At 37.9% G+C, this 24,933-nt stretch overlaps 3 protein-coding genes and 1 pseudogene across 3 annotated transcripts; 1 reads left to right on the top strand and 3 right to left on the bottom strand.

The window, feature by feature from the left end:
- Positions 1-2,240: 2,240 nt before the first annotated feature.
- Positions 2,241-4,772, bottom strand: LOC147932893 (uncharacterized). The gene is made up of 5 exons (XM_087477218.1): positions 4,099-4,772; positions 3,459-3,588; positions 3,091-3,378; positions 2,773-2,997; positions 2,241-2,657 (listed from the first exon to the last, which is right to left on the bottom strand). The coding sequence occupies exons 1-5, from the start codon at positions 4,770-4,772 to the stop codon at positions 2,241-2,243; spliced, it is 1,734 nt and encodes a 577-aa protein (XP_087333344.1).
- A 1,661-nt stretch (positions 4,773-6,433) lies between these two features.
- Positions 6,434-7,419, top strand: LOC104733903 (E3 ubiquitin-protein ligase SINA-like 7 pseudogene; annotated as a pseudogene).
- Positions 7,420-11,945: 4,526 nt separating this feature from the next.
- LOC104732679 ((Z)-3-hexen-1-ol acetyltransferase) lies at positions 11,946-13,863 on the bottom strand. Its single transcript, XM_010452252.3, has 2 exons — positions 13,242-13,863; positions 11,946-13,160 (listed from the first exon to the last, which is right to left on the bottom strand). Exons 1-2 carry the CDS (start codon positions 13,710-13,712, stop codon positions 12,276-12,278), a joined length of 1,356 nt encoding a protein of 451 aa, XP_010450554.2. The 5' UTR covers positions 13,713-13,863; the 3' UTR covers positions 11,946-12,275.
- A 9,970-nt stretch (positions 13,864-23,833) lies between these two features.
- On the bottom strand, positions 23,834-24,467 carry LOC147932892 (ubiquitin-conjugating enzyme E2-16 kDa-like). Its single transcript, XM_087477217.1, has 4 exons — positions 24,386-24,467; positions 24,181-24,308; positions 24,020-24,082; positions 23,834-23,962 (listed from the first exon to the last, which is right to left on the bottom strand). Exons 1-4 carry the CDS (start codon positions 24,465-24,467, stop codon positions 23,834-23,836), a joined length of 402 nt encoding a protein of 133 aa, XP_087333343.1.
- Between the last annotated feature and the right edge of the window lie 466 nt (positions 24,468-24,933).

Raw genomic sequence — 24,933 nt, 5'->3', positions numbered from 1 at the left:
ACTGCTAGAGCTCTCTCTTTTGCAGGTCGTCTCCAGCTCCTCAGCTCGGTTATTTTCAGTATTACAAATTTCTGGATCTCTGCTTTCCGCTTGCCTAAAGCTTGTATTAAGGAGATTGACCAGTTATGTGCAGCTTTCTTGTGGTCTGGTCCCTCACTGAACACAAACAAGTCGAAGGTGGCCTGGTCTGAAGTTTGTCGTCCTCGACAAGAGGGAGGTTTGGGCTTAAGATCGTTAACAGAAGCTAATAAGGTCAGTATGTTAAAGTTAATCTGGCGCATTGTTTCTGCAAGAGGCTCCCTTTGGGTAGACTGGGTGAACAGATATCTCATCCGTAGTGGTTCTCTCTGGTCAGAGTCTGAAAACTCTGCTTCTGGATCCTGGATTTGGAAGAAGTTACTTAAATACAGGGTATTAGCAAAACAGTTTCACCGGGTGGAGGTACACAATGGACTAACCACGTCTTTCTGGTTTGATCAGTGGTGTACTCTTGGCTGCTTGTATGATGTAGTTGGCCCAAGAGGTTGTATTGATCTCGGCATTCCATTACATAGTACATTGGCTGAGGCTATGGACCGAAACAGCAGGAGAACTCGCAGGTCTGCTCTGTTACAGTCTGTTGAAGCGGAGATTCAGAAATGCCGCCTCACCAGAGTTCCTGATCTCCAGGATATTGCTTTGTGGAAGGGGAAGAATGATTCCTACATACGCAAGTTCAACACGAAAACAACATGGCACCACATATGTTCCCCAAACCCGATCATGGAAGGCTACCAAGTGATCTGGTTCCCCTACGCCACCCCTAAGTTTGCTTTTCTCACATGGCTAGCCGCAAAAAACAGACTCTCCACAGGAGATCGTATGATCAAATGGAACTCATCTATCAACACAAGTTGTGTGTTCTGCAGGCACCCTATGGAATCCAGAGATCATCTCTTTTTCAACTGTCCTTACTCTCGTAGAGTTTGGGAGGCATTAGTTCAACATCTAGTCTCGGACAAGTTTGTTAGTCAGTGGCATGACATACTGATGTTACTCGATGGGCAAGCACTGGACAAGACCACACGGTTCATAGTGAAATATGCTTTTCAGGCCGCGACTCACTCCATTTGGATGGAGAGAAACACCCGCCGACATGGTGAGCAGCCTTCCACAGAGGATCAGCTAGTGAAGATGATAGACAAAACTATCCGCAACCGGTTAAGTACATTTAAAGATGCAGGCGATCCCATTCAAGTCTGGTTTGCTGCACGTTTTTACTAATTAGAGTTTTATCAATCTATGATTTCTAAACACAATTTCTAAACTGCTTTAAAAAGCTTTGTAAAAGGTTTATTTTTCTTTTGAATATAATTTAACATTAAATTCAAAAAAAAAAAAGGTTGACAAAAAAAAAATTATGGCAATTACTTATATTCCTTATTAGATAATTAAGGAAATTGATTATTTAATTTGGAAAACTCAAAATGTATAATATATGCTCGTGAGATTACAGGAGACTAATTCAATTTAAAAGCACAAAAGGAACTGTCTTCGTCAAGAGCGTAGAGAAAGGAGAAGGTATGTACTGGTGGAGGTTCTTCTTACTCAAGAAACCTTAACCTAAAACAGGTTCTAGCAGTAGCGTCTCGTTATGTTGATCTAGTTTGTTTTGCCTATTGATTTTTCTAGAAGTAGGGTGTTTACTGCTGTGCGCACTACAAGAAAACATGCCATTTGCGACACCCGTAATAGTCGCTCAATGGTCGCAAAAAAGGGTTTTGCGACCACTTCGCAACTATTTGCGATGGTCGCTAAAAAACGGTCGCAAAATTTGTTGGTCGCAACATGGTCGCGTATTTGCGACTGATTTAGGACTAGTTATTATAGTCGTATATTAGCGACGTTTGTGTGACCGAATGTGGTAGTTGCAGTTTCCGACTAAACTGCAACCAACTCTATTTGGGGACTTTTTTGTGACTATTTATGTAATTTGGATATGGTCACGAAGTGGTCACATTGTTTGAATTGGTTTGGTCACAAAGTAGTTACATTTTTTGAATTGGTTTGGTCACAAATTAGTCACGGTTTAGCAATCCTAAATTTGATTAATTTCGGATTTTGAAATGATATTAATCAAAAGTAATGATAATTTAAGGTACTAATCATTAAAACTTATCATCCTAAACAAAAAGATCATCCAAAAAGTATTCAAAAGCAAAACAAGTTCATTAAAAAAAAAAAAGGGAATTGCAACAAGTTCAACTGGAAGCAGTATTAGAGGAAGGAGAATTGGCAGCTGGACTGGAGACTGGTGTGGTGCCTGGTGTGGTTCCTCCGCCAGTGAGTTGTGCATTCGTTGCAGGTGCGGTAGCTGGATGGGTGGTTGGAGGTGTGGATGATTCAGGAGGAGAAACCATAAAAGCTTCGAACTCAGGATTTTTTTCTTTCATATAGAGGAGAAGCCTCTTCAGTTTAGCTTGAGACTCTCGGTGTTCCTGATCACGTCGTGCATTCTCAGCCTCGTGTTCAGCAATCTTGCGCCGAAGTTCATCTTGAAGCTCCCCAAGAGTTGTTGGAGAAGCACTTGTATAACTCTCTGCCCTTTTCCTTTTCTTTAGTGTCTCCACAAGTGATCCAAGTCCAAATGGGTTGCCGTTGTGGTCTGTATGAGTACACTAAACCAAGAGATAAACATTCAGTAATCATCACAAACATTCAGTAATCATCACAAACATTCAGTAATCATCACAAACCAGATTTTAAAAAAAAAACAGACAGAAACAAAATTACCTGAAGGAAGATTTCATTTCTTTCATCAACGGAAAGATTATGATGTGTTGAACTCTCTGAACCATCTGGACCATCTACCTCTGTTTCAGCTTGTCTCTCTTCTATGGTTCTATCATATGTCTCAGCAACTTGTTTGGCTTTTTGATCCACAAATGTTCCATCCGGACGAGTGTGTGTTTTAAGAAACACTTCCACTAGTGACACAGGACGCCCCAACTCTTCCTCCTACAATGATAGTGAAACAGATTAAATCATGTAAATATCAGAAAAAACATGGAAATATCAGAAAAACTTTGAGCTGAATTCGATAAGTCTTACCATCTCTTGATGAATTTGCACAAATGATTTCTGACCAGCTAAGTGTTTGTGCACTCCAAGACCTCCACGATCAGAGTTTCTGCACTGTGAAGCATTCTCACTCTTCTCAATTGCATCAGGGGTCTGCCAATATTCCACCATAACAGGCCATACTTTTTCACCGATCCATGGTGGTCGTACACCACTCCTCCTAACTTGACTGACAATTCCTTTCATCCTTTTCTTGGCTATCTTCAAGAAACCTGCTTTAACGAGCTCAGTAATGCCGATATCCCAATTGTACTTCCGCTACAATAACACAAAACATAGTTAGCAACAATACTAAAACATAGTTAGCAACAATAACAGAAATAAGGAGTAAACCTTACCGCAAATGTCCTGAAATATCGCTCTTGAATGTTGACTGGAGTAACCTTCCAACTGTAGTAAGGCCCATCAAACTTTCTCCTCAATATTCCAGAAATAGCTCGAGACAGCTGACCTTTCTGCCGGTTAAACCTGTTACATAAAATGAGTAAGTCTACTACTAAATATGGACTTGAAACAATTGAAACAAACTATTGAATATCAAACAACCGACACTTAAAGCAACAACTATACTTATTGAATATCAAACAACAACTAGAATTATTGACACTTAAAGAAACAACTACAAACTTAGACTTATTAAATATCAAACATAGACTTGTTGAATATCAAACAACAACTAGAAACTAAGACTTTTTGAATATCAAACTATTGAATATCAAACACTTAAATCAAGAACTACAAGCAACACTTAAATCAAGAACTACAAGCAACACTTAAATCAAGAACTACAAGCAACACTTATAGACTTATAGACACTTTTAGCAACAACTACAAACACTTAATACCATAGCATTTTATACAAGCAACCGAGTAATCAACAACTACAAGCAACCGAGTAATCAACAACTACAACCGTAATCAACAACTACAACCGTAATCAACAACTACAACCGAGTAGCAAAGGAAAGAATTTCATACCATAACGTTTCTCGGCCAGGGATAGGATGCTCAGACAAGAGTGGTAGATGTTCTCGGCCTGGAAGTCTTAGCAACCCATCCAAAAGCTCTTGGTAGTAATCGACATTTGGATTTTGTTGCTCTTGGTTTCCTTCTTCGCCATTATCTTCCTCTTCATGATTAGGGTTTTGTTGCGGTTGCGGTTGATGAGGAGGTAGTTGCTCCGGTTGATGAGTAGGCGGTTGATGATGAGGAGGCGGATGATGAGGAGGCGGTTGATGAGGAGGCGGCTGATGAGGAGGCAGTTGGTGAGGATTTGTCCTCCGCGGCTGATGAGGAGGCAGTTGGTGAGGATTTGTCCTCCGCGGTGGATTTGTACTCGGCGGTGGATTGGTACTCGGCGGTGGATTGGTACTCGGCGGTGGATTGGTACTCGGCGGTGTAAGTTCCCTCCGCGGTTCAGGATCTTCCCTTGACGGTGGATGGGTACTCGGTGACGGACTCGTTATCGGAGCTGGATTTGTCGTCGGCGGGAACTGAGAAGGTCGACTTTGGTGTGAATGGCTTGCCGACTGCGTCTGTTGAGAGGGGTTCGACGATTGAGAAGACAAACTGTTACTCGGATTATAGATTCGGATACCGGTGGCGGTTCTGGCACCGCGACCTCTGGAAGAAGCCTTACCCTTAGGAGGCATTAGATCGATTGAGAGGAAGGAGAGGAAAGAGACAATTGAGAGATTGAGAGAAGGAGACGATTGAGAGATTGAGAGAAGGAGAGGATTGAGAGGTTTGAGAGAAGGAGAGGATTGAAAGAATTGAGAGGTTTGAGAGAAGGAGAGGATTGACAGAAGGAGATGATTGAGAGGTTTGAGAGAAGGAGAGTTGAGAAGTTTTCTCTCGAAAACCCTAGATCGAAATGAAAAAGAAGGAAGAAGTGTTTAATCGTTTAAAGGGTTTGCCTAGTTAATAACGAAACTAGGTCGCACTTTAGTCGCAAACCAGTCCCAACCAAATTAATTAGATTAATAAGTGGTGGGAAGATATACCGCCAAAACAAAATAGCAAATCAGTCGCAAGTCAGCCGCAAATTGTTACTCTTTTGTGACTATTTTAACACTACCTTATTAAAGTCACAAAATAAAAATCTTGATTTTTGGAGTTATGGATGTTTAGTTTATAGACATTGAAATTTAATACTTTGAGAAAGTTATTATTGACAAATTGAGCAAAACAAAGTATAAACTTCAACCTAAACATGTAGATGAATCTCAAATGTGAAATTTCAAAATAAAAAATATATAAAGTGGCTAAACAGTCTTAAAAGAGTAGCTAAATTAGGTGTTAGTCGTAATATTGTGGCAAAAGGGTCGCAATGTGTGACTATTTTAACACTACCTTGTTAAAGTCACAAAATAAAAATCTTGAATTCTACACATTATGAACAATATAAATCACTAAGGAGACTCATAGTAGATACAATAGAGTACTTATAATAGTAAGATTTAGTTAAACAATGTTTATATTACTTAATTTTGATTTTTCTTCATTGGAACACATTCTTATAAATGAACATGTAACACTTAGGATAAATTTTGGAGTTATGGATGTTTAGTTTATAGACATTGAAATTTAATACTTTGAGAAAGTTATTATTGACAAATTGAGCAAAACAAAGTATAAACTTCAACCTAAACATGTAGATGAATCTCAAATGTGAAATTTCAAAATAAAAAATATATAAAGTGGCTAAACAGTCTTAAAAGAGTAGCTAAATCAGATGTTAGTCGCAAAGTCTTCAGATACGTGTCACAATATAGTCGCAAGTTGTGACTACTTTGTTACGTGGTAGGAGTAACAAATGTGGAGCAAATAAGTCCTGAATATGCGACTTTTTTGCAACTATTATTACCGACTATAGAACTAGTCGCAAAATTGTGACCATTATGAGACGAATTGGTTTTCGACGCAAAGTAGTCCTAATGTAGTCGCTTATTTGAAACCCTTTTATGACGTTTATGTTTCGTCGTTAATAAGCGACGTTTTTGTCTCCAATATTTTTGTAGTCGCTTAATAGTCGCAAGTTAATCGCAAAAACGTCGCTAAATTTTGCGACTGAATAAGTAGTCACAAACTGTAGTCCCAAAATGCATGTTTTCTTGTAGTGGCGGGTGCGGCCTCGAATTGTTTCGATTCAAAGTTTGTAAATTCGAATTGTTACGATTTTGAGTCAAGTGAATCCAAACAATTGAATAGGGGAAATTAATATTTTGGTTCGAATTCAACCAAAACCATGTCTCATATTTTTAAGCGTCTAGACTAATAAAACTTAATCACAATTCAATTTCAGTGTATCATTATGGAGTGTTCCTCAAGCGATGTAAACGGTATGAGTAACATTCACTTACGAAAGAGGCAACGAACAGAGGATAAAACTCGCTCGTCAATGCTGGATCTTGATTTTCTCGACTGCCCTATCTGCGTCGAGCCATTCAGTATTCCTATCTTCCAAGTATGTATCAATATACCATGTTTGATGATGACTGATTAGTTTGGGGTCAAACTTTGCATTAAGAAGATGATATTCGGAATTGTGGTCATTAAAACACTCTTGCTAGGTGCTCGTTTCTTGAATACGGCTTTGATAGTAACTCTGTTGAGTTTTTCTTTTTCTTTTTTGTTTCAGTGTGATAATGGACATTTAGCTTGCGCTTCATGCTTTCCCAAACTGAGTAATAAGTGTCCTTCATGTGCTTTGCCTGTTGGTCACAGTCGCTGCAGAGCAATGGAGAAGGTTCTTGAATCGATCTTTGTCCCATGCCCAAACGCCAACTTAGGTTGCACCAAAAATGTCTCTTATGGGAAAGAAACAACACATGAGAAGGAATGTACCTTCTCTCATCTTTGCTCATGCCCTCTGGAAGACTGCAGTTACATTTGCTCATACGATAACATGTTCCGTCACTTTACCCGTGACCACCAGAACAGATACATGTTGTTCTGCTGTGACAATTTCTTTAATGTTCGGATGAACATCAGTGATAAGATATTAATTGAAATTGAATATATGATAAACCTATCGTTCGCAGTGCAGTGTTTGAGAGAGCCGTATGGTGTGTAACTATAAGCTGCATTGCACCCCCTAGTCCAGAAGTAGGAGAGTTTTCATACCATCTAATATACACTGTGGATGGGAACAGTCTGACTTACGAATCATCAGAGGTGAAGAGAATTCTTGAAGTGAGCTCCCAAAGACCTGAAGAGAGCTTCATGTTGATCCCTCAGCGTTTTTTGCATGGTGACTCATTGAAGATGAAGCTTTGCATCAACAAGTTGAAGCAATAATAAGACAAAGGCTCTGTTTTATTCGTATGAACATATTCAAATGTTAGTTAAAAACTCGGTGTATTTTTATTGAAATTTTCAACTTTTAGAACTATATATGATGAAAAAGTGTTATCATTAGTTGCATTTGTATGTCTCTTGTTCTATTTATTTCCATACTAGTAAACATCTCATGCTATGCATGGGCTTGAATATGCTCAATGCTAATTGAATATTTCTCTCTTTGCTTATGTCCTATACCGAACTGCAATTACAGTGGGGGCGGACCACTTTGGTTGGGGATAATTGCACCATATGAAATATAAAACTTGTTTAATTTTACATTTAACTTGTTGATATAAGTGGTTTAGTGATAATGAATGCACCACTTAATTCAAGAGGTGAAGGGTTCAAAAACTTTGACTGAATCCGCCGTAGGAAGAGACTTGATTATTGGTTAATTTGTTCTTTTGAGGTTGACTATAATTTGACTTCAGTGACAGAAATTTACTTGTTATGAAAGAATGTAAGGAAGGTTTCTTGTTTCAGAGAGAAAAAGACACCAGAAGGTGTTGTCGCATAGAAGAAATATTTCTTCCTACCCAAGAAACTTAATTAATCTTTCTTTTTACCCAAGAACCCTAAACCTAAACCGTAATGCTGCTTTCATATCCGATCAATGTTAGCCCTTGCCAATCACCCGTAATATAAAATTTGGGAGAAAATTGAAAGTTCGCGATTTGGAAAACACAGTCAGCCGTAGTGCAGTGTTTTAGAGAGCCGTATAGTGTATATGTAACTGTAAGCCGCATTGCAACATCTAGTTCAGAAGTAGAAGAGTTTTCGTACCATCTAACATATACTGTGGATGGGAACACTATGACTTACGAATCATCAGAGGTGAAGAGAATTCTTGAAGTGAGCTCCCAAAAACCTGAAGAGAACTTCAGATTAATCCCTCACAGTTTATTGCGTGGTGACTCATTGAAGCTGAAGCTTTGCATCAAGAAGTTGAAGTAATAGTAAGAAAAAGGCTCAGTTTTATTCGTATGAAGTATGAACATATGCAAATGTTAGTTAAATATTTGGTGTATTGTTATGATTTTTTTTTTTTTTTTTTGGTGGAACGATGATGAAAAAGTGTTACCATTAATTAGTTGCATTTATGTCTCTTGTTCTCTCTATTTATATATTTTAGGGAACATCTCATTTTATGCGTGGGCTTGAAACCTATATGTTAAAAAAACTTATATTAAATTGTCAATTGTCATTATACTTTTCTTAAAAATATGAGATTTGCATGTTGTTCAATGTCTCACGGAGCCACATGGTATTTTATATTACTGTTAGCTCTATTGCTCTTATTCTGCTTCGCATGTCACATTGTCACATGCATTGTTTTTTTGCCTAATAACAGTCTTGTGACATATTACAAACTTTGCTTGAGACTTCTCTCTAGCTGTCTAGCAAAGTCTTAATTGCGAGATGTATAAAGTGGGTAATCTACACACTTGTTTTGGATAATTCTTCTTATCCAAGAAACTTAAGTAATCTTTCTTCTTTACTAAGAAACTTAAGTAATTTTCATTTCTCTAATATAGAGATTAGATTAATAGCACGGGGTGAAATTCATTTTATTTATATTGTAATTTTTATATAAAATATAATTTATGTGATTTTTTTAAAAGTTTTTTGATAAAATATTATGCAATAAAATCATATGCTAAATATAATGACTTGAAAAAGACATTTATTTTGTAAGTTTTATATTCTTAATGATTCTAGATAAGTATCCGTGCTATAACACTGATTAAATTTTATTTTATACAAATTTTGTATATTTTCTAATTTAAAATAAAATTCTAATATATTGTATTCGTTTATGTACGTGAAGTTATTTCAACAATGTATATTCTACATCATGTCTTGAATGTCATTATAAGACATAATTTTGTGAATTTGGCTTTTAAAAAGCGAGTTATTATATTATGAGTAATTTAATATATTGTTATACTTTTTGTTTTAATATACTTAGTTTTTTGAAATTCTTTCATATTATAGTGACATATTATTGATATTGCTATAACAAACCAATTTAGAGTGTTTATAGTTTCTAACTTTTATATCAAGTTTCAATATTTTAAAAATATTTCAAAATAAATTATTTAAAGTTTATTATATTATAGAAAATTAGAAAATTCAACAAAAAAGTATGAAATTGAATTTAAATATTTAAATTTTGACCCGTTACTCCGTAAATTTTTTTAATTCAATAGAGATTTTTTTAAAGAATTATATTACTAAAACTTGATATTTTATAGATTGAATTATTTATATTTGTTTCTAAAAATTCAACTTATGATATATCCGGAAATAAAACTATTTTAATTATAATAAATAATATGATAATTTATTGTTTCACAAAATAGACTCATATATAAAAATGAGAGTTGAAGTATAATGATAATTAACAAATTAATATGTTCAATTAGATATCAAAAGATTTTATTTGATAAATAATTTAATAAATGAAATTAATATGGTAAGTTAGATGATATCAAATGACTTTTTAGAATATTCTCTTTAAGATTTTTAGAAACAATAAATCCAGAATATACAAATAATATAAACTTAATCTATAACCTATTTGTAACCAACTTATTAAAATTATACAGTCTACAAAACAACTTCCGTTTTATTATATAGTGGTTTAATGCATGCCACAAAAAGCCAATATGACCGATGTCACAAAAAAATAGAGAGGCAATATGACCGATTTTAGAAAGGAGGTCTCGAAAATGGCATTTTCTAAAACTAAGGGTGCAAATGGTTGCTTAAAATTGAAAGAGTTGGAAATATTAAGCTGAACAAAATTGGATTGAACATTATTCAACTCATTCATCTCCAAAATAGTAGTTGAACAAGTTGAACAAATTTGCTGTATGATTAGTTTATTTTTTCAACTTTTTAAGTTGAATGGGTTCAATAGTTTTTTCCAACTTCTTCAACCTCTTCCATTCAAATGGTGAAACTTGGTTGAATAATTTTTTTTCAACTCCTGCAACATTTTCAATTGTGCAACCATTTCCACCCTAAAAGTTGTCTTCATGGCCTGTCAAAAAAAAAAAATAGTTGTCTTCATGGCATAATTGAATATTATTAAATTAATACTTCATATGTTCCTAAGTATTAAGTAATCATTTTTAGGCATTTCGCACACAAATACACCATTTTTATTATTTACGATTTTCTTTAATTCTAAAAAATAGTAATTAAATAGTTTTGATAAAGTTTACAATTCTTCACTAGTAACTAATATATACTGCATTTAAAACTTCTTTTCTTAGTATTAATTTTATATACTCCATATAAAGAAAATTATAAAGTATTTTAATTTTTTTTTGCATGTATATACTAAAACAAAACATAATTTTATAAATAACTTATCACTGGTTTTGTATTGTACCAGAGGTATAAATAACTTATCATGTGTCTAGAATGTGATAAATCTCTATTTTGTGGTGAAGTGATCTTAGTGCAGTGACAAGAGGTAAGTCCATTTGTAGAAGGCACCATCACACCCAGGATCGAGTCCCGGCTCCTACGAATGTAGGAATTTAGCTAATGGGCCGGCCAGTTGTGGCCCAATGGTTGACAAAAAAAATTTCTATCTTGTGAATTTTGGATTATTAATTTATGTATATTACCAAAAGAAATATATTATCCCAAAAATAAAATAAAAATACTCCAATGGGAGTGGAAGGAATTTGACGGGCCTAAATTATAACGTACGTTGCTGCTTCTAGTTTTGTTTTCTTTCAATCGTGTAATGGAATCCAGAGCTTAACAATTTTCAGTTTGTAATTAAGTGTCCTTGCTTGCTTTTTCATTTTTGTTCTTTCATTTTTTAAAAATTGATGGGGAGAGCTCCGGACCACCAAAGGAAGTCCCCACGCCACAGCTTTCTCAACCTTCACTATCTGCCTTGGTCCATCTTTTTTCAACACCTTTCTTGATTTGTTTTCCTTCACACAAAAGTGTCTTATGGGGTTGTCATTGATAACGCCATACTACAGATTTCTTTTTTGATAACAACGACAGAGAGTATGTTAGTCGTTGATAATAATCTCCCATAATTTGGTTTAGATAGTCTATCATGTGGCGCATGATATATATATAAACCACTGGATATAGACAACAGAGTTACACACATATTTCCATGCATGAGCGTATTTAGATCCAAGCAAAAACCCAAATTCATTGGGAGGGACTCTAATAGAAGATAAGCTCTTGAGAATGTCACGCGATCCTATCCATGAAATCAAAACCAATAGGAGCGGCTATGAAGAATAATGTCTTGGTTTGAATGCCTTTTAACAAAAAAAAGAGAATAATGTCTTGGTGGTCTGCAATTATTCAACCTTTAAATCTTTTGTCTTTAACTCAATAATTAATTAGATGATCAATCATTTCACTGATAACGTAACGTCTGGAGTCCAGGGCTGAGCCTCAGTTAATTAGAAAAAAAGAAACATTTAGTCATCAAATTTTGGAAAAAATATTTAAGGGCATATATTTATATCACAAGAAAAATTTAAGGGCATATATATATATATATATCAAGAATTGGTTAGAAACGTTGATTTTGAAAATTTGGCTACCAATTTTGTGGAGAAAAAGGGAAGAAAAATGTTTTAGAATTATCTTTCGTTTGTTATTTTAGTTCTTTTATTTTTTTCTGACGATTTTTTTTAATTGAATTGGGCATTTTTTTTAGTCGCTTCTTATATCTCTTAGTGTTGGCATGGCTCGGTCTCGACTCAGCTCTTAGAGCGAAGTGCGAAGACATAACAGACTTAGGATTTTTGGTTCATCTCTTAAAACACATTTACCACGCCATGTAGCTCTGCTATGAACCTCTCCATCGCCCGTACAGGCAAGCTAATCGCCACAACGGTACCTGTCTCACCTTTTTTATTCTCAAACGGCACGTAGAAACTCACTCCCGGAAAAACTGCGATACCGGCCTTAGCGTTTCCACCATACACTGGCTTACCCCACGGCCCAAAATCAACTTTTCCCAAATCAAAATGTCGCAAATCAGATATTATGTAGTTCCCCGCCAACACAAACATAGGCCGACCTCTTGTCGCCATTAGGGCTGTTACCGAGCGGACGTAGTCCTCCGTTACAATGGATTTCGTTTTTTGTATCAATCTCAAAGCAAACTCAAGAGGTTTCTCCATAAGATCCCTTGCTTTCGCTATTGCCGGGGGAATGACGAACACGTTTCCATAGTAACCCGGCGATAGAGGTGGGTTGCTAAGCTTGGAACGAGAGTTGATGATAGTAAGTCGCATCTCAGTGTTGGGGTCAGGATTCAACGCGATTGTCCGACAACGCCATAAAAATGACGACAACGCTTCAAATGAGGTATTGCGGAGATCATGCGGAAGAAGTCTTCGTATGGCGGAGATCTCGTCCGCCCTAAAGAAGAATGATCGGCTAACCAAAGGCTCTCCAGCCGCTACCTCATTGATTTCCACCTGATCTTCGTACTCACGGTGCGTGTGGGTCACACGCGCCTCGGAAGCACTCACAGTCAACAAATTTCGGTCCCATACGGGTGGAACCGAGGGCCCCTGAAGCCCACACGCCAACTCGCATAGTGACTTTAGAAAGAGCGACACGCCGGCTCCATCGGTCATGGTGTGGTTGAAACGGATGGCAAATATAAATCCGCTGCATTTCAAGCGCGTGACCTGCATGCCAGTCCCTTTGAAGTTTTAATATAACTTAACCAACTTTTTTAAGATTCTTTTTGTTTTTTTAAGAAAATTTACCTGGAACAGAAGCAATGGAGTGTTGAGCACATCGGTCGAACCTTCCACGTCAAAGAGAAGCCCTTCTATGCAAGGGTAGGGAGGGAGAAGCGCATCAGCTTCCTCCAACTCTGTAAGCGCAACGTCAGCTTCAGCCTCGATGAACAAAACGCCTTCACCGGTACATTCCACAGCGAGTTTCTGGTTCGAAAGTTCCCGGAGCCTACCAGCGAACGGATAGTAGTAAATCAGGGCCTCGGCTAGGGCTTTCTTTATCACTTGGACCGGGTCAAGATTACTTGTAAGATTAGGTCTATAGAAAAATATAAATGGAAGTTGAAATCTTAGTCCTTGTTGGTCATCGATATCGGAGAGAGGCTTGAGCTCTCGTGGCGTTGGTTTAGCCGGAGTGACTAGCTCCGGCTGCCGGCGATGTACCTTGAACGAGAGACCGGTGGTGGTAGATGTTGGCAAAGAAACTTGATGGTCCATAGTTTAAGACTTTGAAGATAGAATCACATACGTACCACACATGTATGTATATATAGTATTATGAGATTTTTTTGTTTAACGGTTTGGTGGTATTAAGATCTTTATCATTGGACGCTGGAAGCAAGATCTTTTTTGGCACATCTTTGATCCTAGTACACATGTTTCTTTTCCGCTATTTTACATAGTTTAGTCTTTTGAACAACAGTAATATTAGTATAATCTTTACAAACAGAATTAAACTGTCATCTTACCCATATGAAAAGAATACCACCATTCATTAACTAGCTCTTAACTTATTCCACTTCCAACGGACCACCAGTTAGATATTTTTGTATAGGGTGAATTACTCAAATTTTACTCATTTTAGGTAATATTACCAGAATCTACAAAAAACTTTTTTATTACTAGAATGTTTCGGGTATTTTCAAAATACCCAGCGTGCCCCTGTTTTATGTTACCGGAAAAAATGTTATTACAAAAATGCCATTGCCATGTCAGACGCCTCGTCAGAAATCGCTGACGTGTAACCATAACTCAGCCGTAACGCGATACAGAGTATGTTGCGGCTGAGTTATAGGTATGTTGCGGCTGTGTTATCGGAAAAACATTTGAGTAAGAGCAGACGGCTGACTTATGAAACTCTGGCTGAGTTATGCTCATAAGTCAGCCAAGCGTTATGGCTGACTTATTAAATTTGACTGAGTTATGCGCATAACTCAGCTGTAGTAATGGCTGAGTTTTCACCTGATGGTTGAGTTGTCAAGATTTTGGCTGAGTTATCGCTACGACACGGTTGAGTTGTCAAAATTTTGACTGAGTTATCACAACGACACGGCTGAGTTGCCATTTTCCGACTGGCTGTGTTATGAAAAATGGCTGACTTATGAGATGTAGTTACGGCTGAGTTATGGTAAAAAAACTATAACTCAGCCGTCATAGGCTGACTTATCGACAAGTCAGCCGTTTGACGGCTGACTTATTGGCAAAAGATTAATTACTAGAATGTTTTTCAGTTACGGCTGACTTATCAAACGATACGGCTGAGTTACATATTTTCAGTTCATGAAGCGGCTGAGTTTGGCAGCAAATTTTTTTGCTTTTTAATTACTGTAATGTTTTTCGTGTTGTGGCTGAGTTTTAGTTAGGCTGAGTTATGGTATTGTTTCATGGCTGATTTGCCACGTCGGATGCAGCATCCATGTCAGCATTCCATGTCATCATCTTTTTTCTCCGGAAATACGAAACGTCGTTCGACTCTGGTTCTTCAACTGGTTTAATAAGTGAACTATTTACCTTCTTATTCACCTTGTTCTTCTACTTCTTCTTCACTTTCTTTTTCACACCTTGTTCTTCTACTTTTGTTCTACTCCACCTTGTTCTTCATTATATTTCATGGATCCAGTGCCGGTACTAGTTGTGTCCGGTAATTGGATAAAGACACAGAGATATGTATTTAACTCCGACGAGAGAGGGTGTATCGTTGTGCAGATAGATGGAGGCACAACATACGACAAGCTTGTTAAGCTTGTTTTTGAAGACTACGGATTGGACTCGTTTAGACATGAGCTAAAGTTGAGCTACATGTTCTCGAACAGGGCAATGAAACATATGGTGCATGATACTCCACCAGTTTTTGTCTCCACTGATCGACAGTTGCAATGTTTTTTGGGGCTATGGAAACCGATCAGCTACGTCTCTGTGTAGAGTTTTCGGCGAAAGAGTCTACAGAAACTAGTGGAGCTAGAGGAAGTATAATTCGGCGAAGCAGAGACTCGAAAGCAGAATCTACATACGAAGTGTGCGGTGGGGGATTTGAAGGCACTTGTTTTGATTATGGTAAGATTGTTGACAAAGAAAACGAAGAAGAAGCTGTCGAAGTAGCATCTAAAGAAGAAGAAGACGATGAATTTTCAACCCGATTTGATGTTTTCGACGACTCCGATGATGAGAAGTTTTCTGTATTGGGCGAGCCTCAGAGTACAGTGGAAGACCCACCTACTCCGCCTCCTCAGAAGAAAGCTCATAGAGATGATAACTTTGCCGGATCGAAGATGAATCCGGAGGCTATTAGGTTGGAGGTGTCAACGCTAAAAATTGCTGTAGGACAACGATACAGTAGCAAAAAGCAGTTCAGGAATCACGTGAAACTTATTTCGGTTAGGGATGGATTTGATTTTAATGTACCAGTCTCAAATCCGAGACAAGTGGTTTTTAGGTGTTGGGTTAAAGGATGTCATTGGAGAATTCGTGCATCTGTACAAGGGGATGACCCGGATTTTCATGTTCCTGTATACGATTCGGAACACACATGTTATGTGACGGAACGTTCTACTAGATGCCCTCAATCAACAGCTGATGTACTGGCAGGTCTTTACAGGGACTATCTTGGTGATCTTGGTCCGGATGTTAAACCTAAAAGTGTCGGAGTCATTTTCAATAAGCAATTTAGTCTAAAGGTAATTACTATGTTTCGACTGACTTTATTGATAACAATGGCTGAGTTATAGGTATGTATAGGCTGAGTTATTTACATTTTACGGCTCATTTATTGATTATTTAAGGCTGACTTATTCGAATGTATCGGCTGAGTTATTTATATATTATGGCTGATTTATTAATTTGTTGGTGTCGACAGATGGGTTATTGGAAGGCATATCGAACGCTGCTGAATGCAAGGCAGATCCATCAGGGAACTCCTGAGGAAAGTTTTAGCGAGTTGCCTTCTTACATATTCAAGTTAAAAAGGGAAAATCCGGGTACAGTCACGCGTCTTCAAATAGGTGATGAAGATAGATTCAAATATGTTTTTATTGCTTTTGGTGCGAGTATTGCTGGGTTTGCTTTCATGCGCAAAGTTGTTGTTGTCGACGGAACGTTTCTCCATGGTAGTTACAAAGGGACACTTCTAACAGCCCTAGCTCAGGATGGTAACTTTCAAATTTTCCCATTAGCTTTCGCTGTTGTTGACACTGAAAATGATGAGTCTTGGCGTTGGTTCTTTACACAACTCAAAGTTGCCATTCCAGACGAAAAGGATCTTGCGATAATCTCCGACAGACATCAGTCAATAGGGAAAGCGATTCGTCAAGTGTATCCGTTGGCTTCACGTGGAATTTGCACTTACCATTTGTATAAGAACATCTTGGTGAAGTTCAAAGGAAAACATTTGTTCCCTCTAGTGAAAAAAGCGGCAAAGTGTTTTAGGCTAACTGATTTTAATGAGGCTTTCAATGAGATTGAAGCACGTCATCCCGAACTACATGGATACCTCCAACGAGCTGGTGTCCGAATGTGGGCGCGTGTTCATTTCCCGGGTGAAAGGTACAATTTAATGACAACGAATATTGCAGAATCAATGAACCATGCACTGTCAAATGCTAGAAGTCTTCCCATAGTTCAACTTCTAGAATCGATACGGAATATGATGACCAGATGGTTTTCTGAACGGAGAGAGGATGCGAAATCGCAGCAAACAACGCTCACTCGAGGTGTTGAGAAACTATTACAGGTAATTTTACATAAGTCAGTCGTCAATGTTGATAACTCAGCCGTAGCAGTTACCATATCTCTGCCGTAATTGTTTCCTTATCTCAGCCATTACCATTATAGTTTTCATAACTCAGCCTAAAACGTTTTTGTTTTTTGTTCTACTCCCTTATAGGACCGTGTCACCGGAGCAAGACTTATGGAGGTACAAACGATTGATGCTGTACGTGTTGAAGTGAAATATGGATTATCTTTGCATGTTGTAAATTTAGAAATAAAAAGTTGCACATGCCGTCGTTTCGACCACGAGAAAATACCATGCATCCATGCAATCGCAGCTGCAGAGCATATGGATGTGTCTCGTATATCCATGTGCGATACGAAATTTAGGAGTGTCGATTTGCTTAACGGATGGGCTGGTTCAATCATGCCTCCAGATCATTCCCTGCTCCTGAAGTTGTGGATAATCAGAAGTGCTTGCCTCCGATTGTTGTGAACCAGCCAGGAAGACCAAAGAAGCGTAGGATTAAATCATCTTTGGAAGTTGCCACTGAAAATAAATGCCCTAGGAAGCAACACGCATGTTCGCGATGTAAGCAAGTTGGGCACAATGCGAAAACTTGTGCTCTATAGTTTATTTTGTGTTATTACTCATCTGTCAAAGTATTATTACTTTATTTTGTGGTATTACTCATCTGTCAAGTAGTATAACTCAGCCATAACACACTATAACTCAGCCATCACATGAATCGACGAGATATTTCGTCCTGTATCATGATAACTCAGTCGTAATAAACTATAACTCAGCCATATAATCAGTCGTATAAATTAGTCATTTGTTTTCATATTGTTTCTTTGATAACTCAGTCATGACATGAATCGACTATATATTTCGTTTTCCCGTAAAAGCTATAACTCAGCCGTAAATTTTATAACTCAGCCATGACATTAAACTTCGCTAAAATCGTTTTGATTAGTTTCCATTACACTTCATCCAAATAACAACAAAAAATATATATAATAACAACGCCTAAACGAGAGATCTCTGGTCGGGGGAGCCCGATCGAAAAGTTTTGCCACCAACCCTCTAGCGTTCTGGACGGTCCTGCAATCGCAGAACGGGAGCTGGGTCAGATATGTCAGTCTCCAATGGTTCCTCCACTGCGAGTTCGTTCACCGCAATTCGACAGAAATCTCGTACCCGTTGTAAGGCCTCTAGCCTTTCGATTGGCAATCCGGAGCCTCTGGACATCATGTCCTCTATAAAGGCACATGGGCCTTCAAGAAGATGGCGCTCGTGGAAGGCTTCACCCGACGACTCCAGGAAATTGACGTATCGGATTAACCTAGTCAAGCAAGCTCGATAGGCCCAGAAATCCGTCACGAACGGGAAGGCGGTTTCCCTCAGGGGTTCGCGATCGCCTTTCGGGAGATCGGGTACATCCATCTGATCGACCAGTTCTTTGCACGCCTTGTGCTCATCAAGTAGACGGACCATTCGCCAGTGTGCCAAGAAGTAACCTTCGACGATAAGGTCTTCCAGGACTAGAATGGTTCCCTCTAAACGGTAAAAACGATGGAGCTGGTCAAGTTTCAGCCGAAGCGCCCGAATATACGCGCCCATCCTCTTTCGCCGAGCTCGGTACTCTCGGAGTTCTAGCTGAAGGGGAGACACACCAGGGTCGACAGTATTTGAGTTCGGAGCGACCTCACGAGATCGGGACGTCTCTCCTACCTCATGTGGAATGGGATTTTCCGGCTCCCGATTGCCGGATGCGGTGGCTATCCTTTCCCGGGCCTGTCTCAGCAATGCGGATCGAGTTCTTGCTGGCATCCTTCTATTTCTTACGCTGGTGGAAGTTAGAATGATTTATTCCCCCAACCTTCATCCCTATTTATATAGAGTCATGGGATGTAACCGCCGCTAAGTCCACCAATCAGACTGCAGCGAAAATTCCGCTGTGTCCCGAGAATAACTATAAAAGACCGTGCAACACATTTAATGAAACGCGTCTTTTGTTTTCCCGTAAAGCTATAACTCAGCCGTTAAGAAATATTTTGGCAAGTTAACCTAATAATTACAAAAACATTTCTTTTGATAACTCAGCCGTTTGTTTTCATATTGTCTTTTTCGATAACTCGGTCATAACTCACTATAACTCAACCATGACATGAATCGACTATATCTTTCGTTTTCCCGTAAAGCTATAACTCAGCCGTTAAGCAATATTTTGGCAAGTTAACCTAATAATAGACGCGACCTTTCTTTTGATAACTCAGCCATATAGATTGTTCATTTTGATAACTCATCCGTTATTCACTATAACTCAGCCGTCACATGAATCGACGTGACCTTTCGTGTTCCCGTAAAACTATAACTCAGCCAATACATGAGAGTAGATACTAAAATGTGGAAGCATGAAAGGTGGATACATAGAATTAGCCGAAGAAAAAAAGGGACGTTTAATACATGAAAAAGATGGGAAACTATACGAATAAATGGAAAACAATTATTTTAAAATAAACAGAAATTAGAGTCACAAATTGATAAGGTAAAACTAAAAATCACTGCTGGAAACCCTAAAGGATCTCCGAGACTTTGAGGGACAACCACAGAAGGTAACAGTTTTCGCACGTGATTTCATAGTCTCCATAGCGGAGAGAATGGAAACCATAATACAAACAACACATCACAGCACAAATGGGTTTAGGGAGTGACGGGCTGTCAGGATAGCGATGGGAGGCTGAGTATGAGTTTTTCCGGGCCGTCTTATAACGAGATAAATCATCTAGAAAATAATTACCGGTTACAATGGCATCCGAAGACTTCAGAGGATAATGATTTGCATTAAACAGCTGGAGGTAATGGACGGCCATATCCTCATTCCCTTGACAAATACTTAGTACCCCACATGCTAAGGTGGCATAACCATCGGTCGGTACAATACGATTGAGAATATCAATCCCACGCTGGATATCTCTATCCTCAGCCACAACCCTTAGCCCTTCGAAGTAAATGGCAATGGGGTTGCCGGCGTCAAAGCATTTGACGAAGAAAGGCTTGTGCCGCCCTTCATTTTGGAGGCTACCATCAGGGGCATTGGATGTGTTGATTTCTGATGGATCAGTACAAAGGCAATATATAGCAGCTGTCTTTAGAACTTCATCACTGTATACTGCATTTTTCCCCCTACGACTAGCCCTTAAAATAGAACCAAGTGCGGTCCATCCACCTTATTCTGCAGCATTTTCTGCAACAAGGGAAACGATTTTGATGAAAACGTCGTCGGGGAGATCCGGCATCTTGGGTGCTAGCGCGGACATAGTGTTGAAAAAAATAATTTTATTCTAGTTTGTAGTTGAGAGGTAATAGACTAAAAACGGGAATATTATAACTCAGACACTTGGTTCTATTTGTAGTTGAGAGGTAATAAATAGACTAATGATTTTAGGGTTAAGCATATTTTGGTGGGAAACCATAAGTTATTCATGTAATAGACTAATAATCCTAGTGATAACTCAGCCGTCAAGTCATATATATATTTCAGTCATCACTTACTATAACTCAGCCATAACATGAATATACGAGACCTTTCGTTTTCCCGTAAAACTATAACTCAGCCGTTAAGCAAAATTTTGGCGGGAAACCGTAAGTTAACCTAATAATTGACGCGACCTTTCTTTTGATATCTATAACTCAGCCATCACATGAATCCGTAAAACTATAACTCAGCCGTTAACTAATATTTTAGCGGGAAACCAGAAGTTAACCTAATAATCGACGTGACCTTTCGTTTTTCTATTGTTTTTCCTTTATATTCTCTTAATTCATTGTATCGTATTTTGGCGGGAAACCATAAGTTATTCATGTAATAGACTAATAATCCTAGTGATAACTCAGCCGTCAAGTTATATATATATATATATATATATTTCAGCCATCACTTACTATAACTCAGCCATCACATGAATATACGAGACCTTTCGTTTTCCCGTAAAAAACTATAACTCAGCCGTTAAGCGATATTTTGGCGGGAAACCGTAAGTTAACCTAATAATAGACGCGACCTGTCTTTTGATAACTATAACTCAGCCATAACATGAATCCGTAAAACTATAACTCAGCTGTAAAGCAATATTTTGGCGGGAAACCATAAGTTAACCTAATAGTCGATGTGACCTTTCGTTTTTCCAAAAGTTAACCTATTGTTTTTCCTTTAAATTCTCTTAATTCATTGTATCGTTTCGGTTTCTTACTCATTGTATCGTTTCCTTCTTCTCCGCTCACAATATATTGCACCTACAAATCTCCTCTACAACCAATATCAATATATCCTTCGATCATTGCATATGTAAGTCTCCTCTCCATCCCCTCTCAATCTATTGCATATTTTCCGATCATTGCACCTATCAGTTGGTGACGGTTGTTTTTATTTTGATAGCCGAGCTATGGACGGAGAGGGTTCCAGTAGACGTCAAAAACGCAAGGCAGACGAAGCATTATCGCCAGCAAGAGTCCCAGAAGCTTACGAGTGGGAAGAGGAATCACTATTGGGTGTGTCCGAAGCCTTTTCTCAGACAAGGGCCGCGGTCGAGGCGGAGTCAAAGCGTCGCTACACAGAAATTCTGCGTATGATGGATGAGCATATGAAGAAGAAGGAAGAGAAGACCGTCCTCGTGCATCAAGTGGAACTAATCGACGCTCAACTAAACCAACTGAATCAAATCTTGGCTGGAGAACTTATCGACTTAGCGACAGAGCACAAGAAGTTAGAGGAGATGAGAGAGATTGCGGAGGCCGATGCCGACCTGTGTGTGGTTCCTCCTCCTGTTGATTGGGATTAACTAAAAGCTCATGGTTCCTCCTCCTCTTAATCGGTTTTTAGAAGTTAATTCCATTGTAATGTCGTCTCTTCTTCTTTATGAACCCTGAACTTGTTTTATTTTTATTTCTTTTTGTAATGTTTCATATTAATATAACTCAGCCGGTATTATGATAAATCAGCCACTAAAGATTTATAAATCAGCCGTCACATGAATCGTTGAGAGTTTTCGTTTTCCCATAAATATTGTAACTCAGCCGCAAAGTCATATATATCAGCCATTTATTTTCATAAAGTTTCTTGAGGTAACTCAGCCATACTCACTCTAACTCAGCCATAACATGAATCGGTGCGACATTTCGAATTCCCGTAAATATGATATCTCAGCCGTCAAATCATATATATCATTCATTTACTTTCAAATTTTTTCTTGTGATAACTCAGCTATAAGTCACTATAACTCAGCCGTTACGTGACCTTTCGTTTTCCAATAATGGTTATAACTCAGTCGTAAAGCGATATTTTGGCGGGAAACCATAAGTTAACCTAATAATTTTAAAATCCAGTTGTTGGCGGGAAACCATAAGTTAACCTAATAATATTAATATTCAATTATCGAGTGATGTTCTTCTTCTTAAAAACGAAAATCCCCAAATGTCGAATGCTTAAACCCTAAAAAATCAAATTCTCGTAAATCATGAGCAATGTATCTGGAGATTCGAGTTGTGCATCAAATGTCCGAGAGAGAGGACGAGGTACAGTTGTTGGCGTACCTAAGAGATGTTGGTGTGGAGAAGCAATTGTGGCCAAAAATTCGAAATCGGAGTCAAATCCTTGTCGACGATACTTCCGTTGTGGGTATGCAGCTGCGAAGAAGGTAGAGTCTGTTCTTGGTTATGTTGAATCTGTTCTTGTTGGTTTATATTGAATCTGTTCTTGTTCCAATTGTTGTCTCCATCACCTTGATAGCTTATGAATGATGAACACGTCTTCAAGTGGGTCGATGAGGCACTGTTGGATGAGGTAGAGTCTTTCTCTGTTCAAACTGAAAAACTACAAATGGAGCTTGGGAAGGAGCTATTTGAGAGGGTTGAAGATGCAAAATCAGAATTGAAAGCAAGGATGAAGGTTATGATAGTTGTGATAGTTTTTGGTTATATAATCATGTTTGGTCTATTTAAGATAGCAGGATGAGATAGTGTATGATGGGATTATGTTTCCATAATGTTGTTGTTAATGGTTATGGATTCCAAGCAAACTAATGTTGTTGTTAGTGGTGTTTTATCAATCTTTTTTACTAACTCAGCCATATATTTACTATAACTCATCCATAACTCACTATAACTCAGCCGTCACATGACTTTTCGTTTTCCCGTAAATATTATAACTCAGCCGTCAAGTCATTTATATCACTCATTTACTTTCAAATTGTTTCTTGTGATACCTCAGCCATAACTTACTATAACTCAGCCGTCACATGACCTTTCGTTTTCCCGTAAATATTATAACTCAGCCGTCAAGTTATATATATCATTCATTTACAAGAGTATATCTGGTTTTTAGAAAGTTTTAAAAGGTTTTACAAATTGTTTATAATGATATATATCAATTTTATTTGCTTTTCTAAAAGCTTTACAAGTTGTTTCTAATATTAAAACAGTAGACTCTGAATAAAATATTTTTTAAAATAGAGTTTACAAGAGCAGTGACTGAAATATTTTATTAAAAAGTACAAAAACAAGATAAATTATTCAAGAGTTCTTAAAATAGATTTGAACTATTTAAGTTCATATTTCAGTTTCCTCTCCCAGCTTATTGAATTGTCATCTCTCTAGCCATTGCTTCAAACCTTCTCCTATCAGATTTGTAGAGGTTGGCAAGATATTCAATGGTCTGTTCCTCATCATTGACCTCTGGTTCAATCAACATCTCCACTAATCCCTTGAAAAGCCTAACAATCGGCAAGGCAGTGGGAATTCAACGGTCGGTCCTCAAAACTTTTAGGTAAATGCCTCCACTATCTGATACATTTGGGTGGCAAATTCTTGTGATGAAAACAACCTGCATTATCAAGAAATTTTATTTTAAAAACTATTTAGTTGGGAGTCCTAATAAACATGCTTGCTAAAATAAAAAGGAGTATAATAAAAAATAGATACCTTGGGGGGACTTCTTGGGTAATCAGGTGGAAAACTAAGCCTAAGTTTAAACACTCCCCCTTCATAAGGAGTGTTCACCGGTCCGATTAGGGTGGCCTCCCAACGGAAAATGTCGTCATCAACAGTTACTAAAAAAAAGTCAAACACTCAGTCTCATTTATCCTTAATAGTAAAACAAATCTAATCTGAAGATGTATGTGTTTACCTGCTGTGATGTTTGGCGAAAGATCCCTGTTTAGATATTTCAAATCAGTCCTTATATAGTTTGAAGGAGAACGACGGGCCATTTCTGACGGATTGAAGGAAGAAGGTAAACAGACTTTTCGGATCTGAGAGATGATTTAGGATTTTTCGTGAGACAAAGGTTTGATGTGTAAGTGGAGAGCAAAAAGTATTTATAATACGCGAAGCGTCGCTTTGGTTTACAAAAAGTACCCCTTCGAAAACATAAATACATAATTCTAAGCCCTTCAACGCGTAATTATAACCGAACTAAAGCGACGCTTCGCGTATTACGCCTTCAATCAATTACGGTTTTACAAGCCTCTGGTGGCTATAACTCATCCATAACGTTATAGGGTGCTATAACTCAGCCGTCACATGAACTTTCGTTTTCCCGTAAATATTATAACTCAGCCGTCAAGTCATATATATCACTCATTTACTTTCAAATTGTTTCTTGTGATAACTCAGCCATTACTCAGCCTTCACATGACCTTTCGTTTTCCCGTGAAGTTTATAACTCAGCGTCAA

The sequence above is a fragment of the Camelina sativa genome, chromosome 12 (genome assembly GCF_030686135.1).
Source record: "Camelina sativa cultivar CO46 ecotype springtype chromosome 12, ASM3068613v1".
NCBI lineage: Eukaryota > Viridiplantae > Streptophyta > Magnoliopsida > Brassicales > Brassicaceae > Camelina > Camelina sativa.
This window is presented reverse-complemented; position numbering and strand designations above follow the sequence as displayed.

Bases quoted from the DNA above. Each gene is read 5' to 3' on its own strand.
- LOC147932893 (XM_087477218.1), bottom strand. From the start codon at position 4,772: ATGCCTCCTAAGGGTAAGGCTTCTTCCAGAGGTCGCGGTGCCAGAACC. The intron at 3,589-4,098 runs GTATGAAATTCT...TTTATGTAACAG, and splicing joins CCTGGCCGAGAAACGTTATG to GTTTAACCGGCAGAAAGGTC. The intron at 3,379-3,458 runs GTAAGGTTTACT...GTGTTATTGTAG, and splicing joins GATATTTCAGGACATTTGCG to CGGAAGTACAATTGGGATAT.
- LOC104732679 (XM_010452252.3), bottom strand. From the start codon at position 13,712: ATGGACCATCAAGTTTCTTTGCCAACATCTACCACCACCGGTCTCTCG. The intron at 13,161-13,241 runs GTAAATTTTCTT...ACTGGCATGCAG, and splicing joins CTCCATTGCTTCTGTTCCAG to GTCACGCGCTTGAAATGCAG.
- LOC147932892 (XM_087477217.1), bottom strand. From the start codon at position 24,467: ATGGCCCGTCGTTCTCCTTCAAACTATATAAGGACTGATTTGAAATAT. The intron at 24,083-24,180 runs GTATCTATTTTT...TTGATAATGCAG, and splicing joins ACCCAAGAAGTCCCCCCAAG to GTTGTTTTCATCACAAGAAT. The intron at 23,963-24,019 runs GTTTTGAGGACC...AGGCTTTTCAAG, and splicing joins GTGGAGGCATTTACCTAAAA to GGATTAGTGGAGATGTTGAT.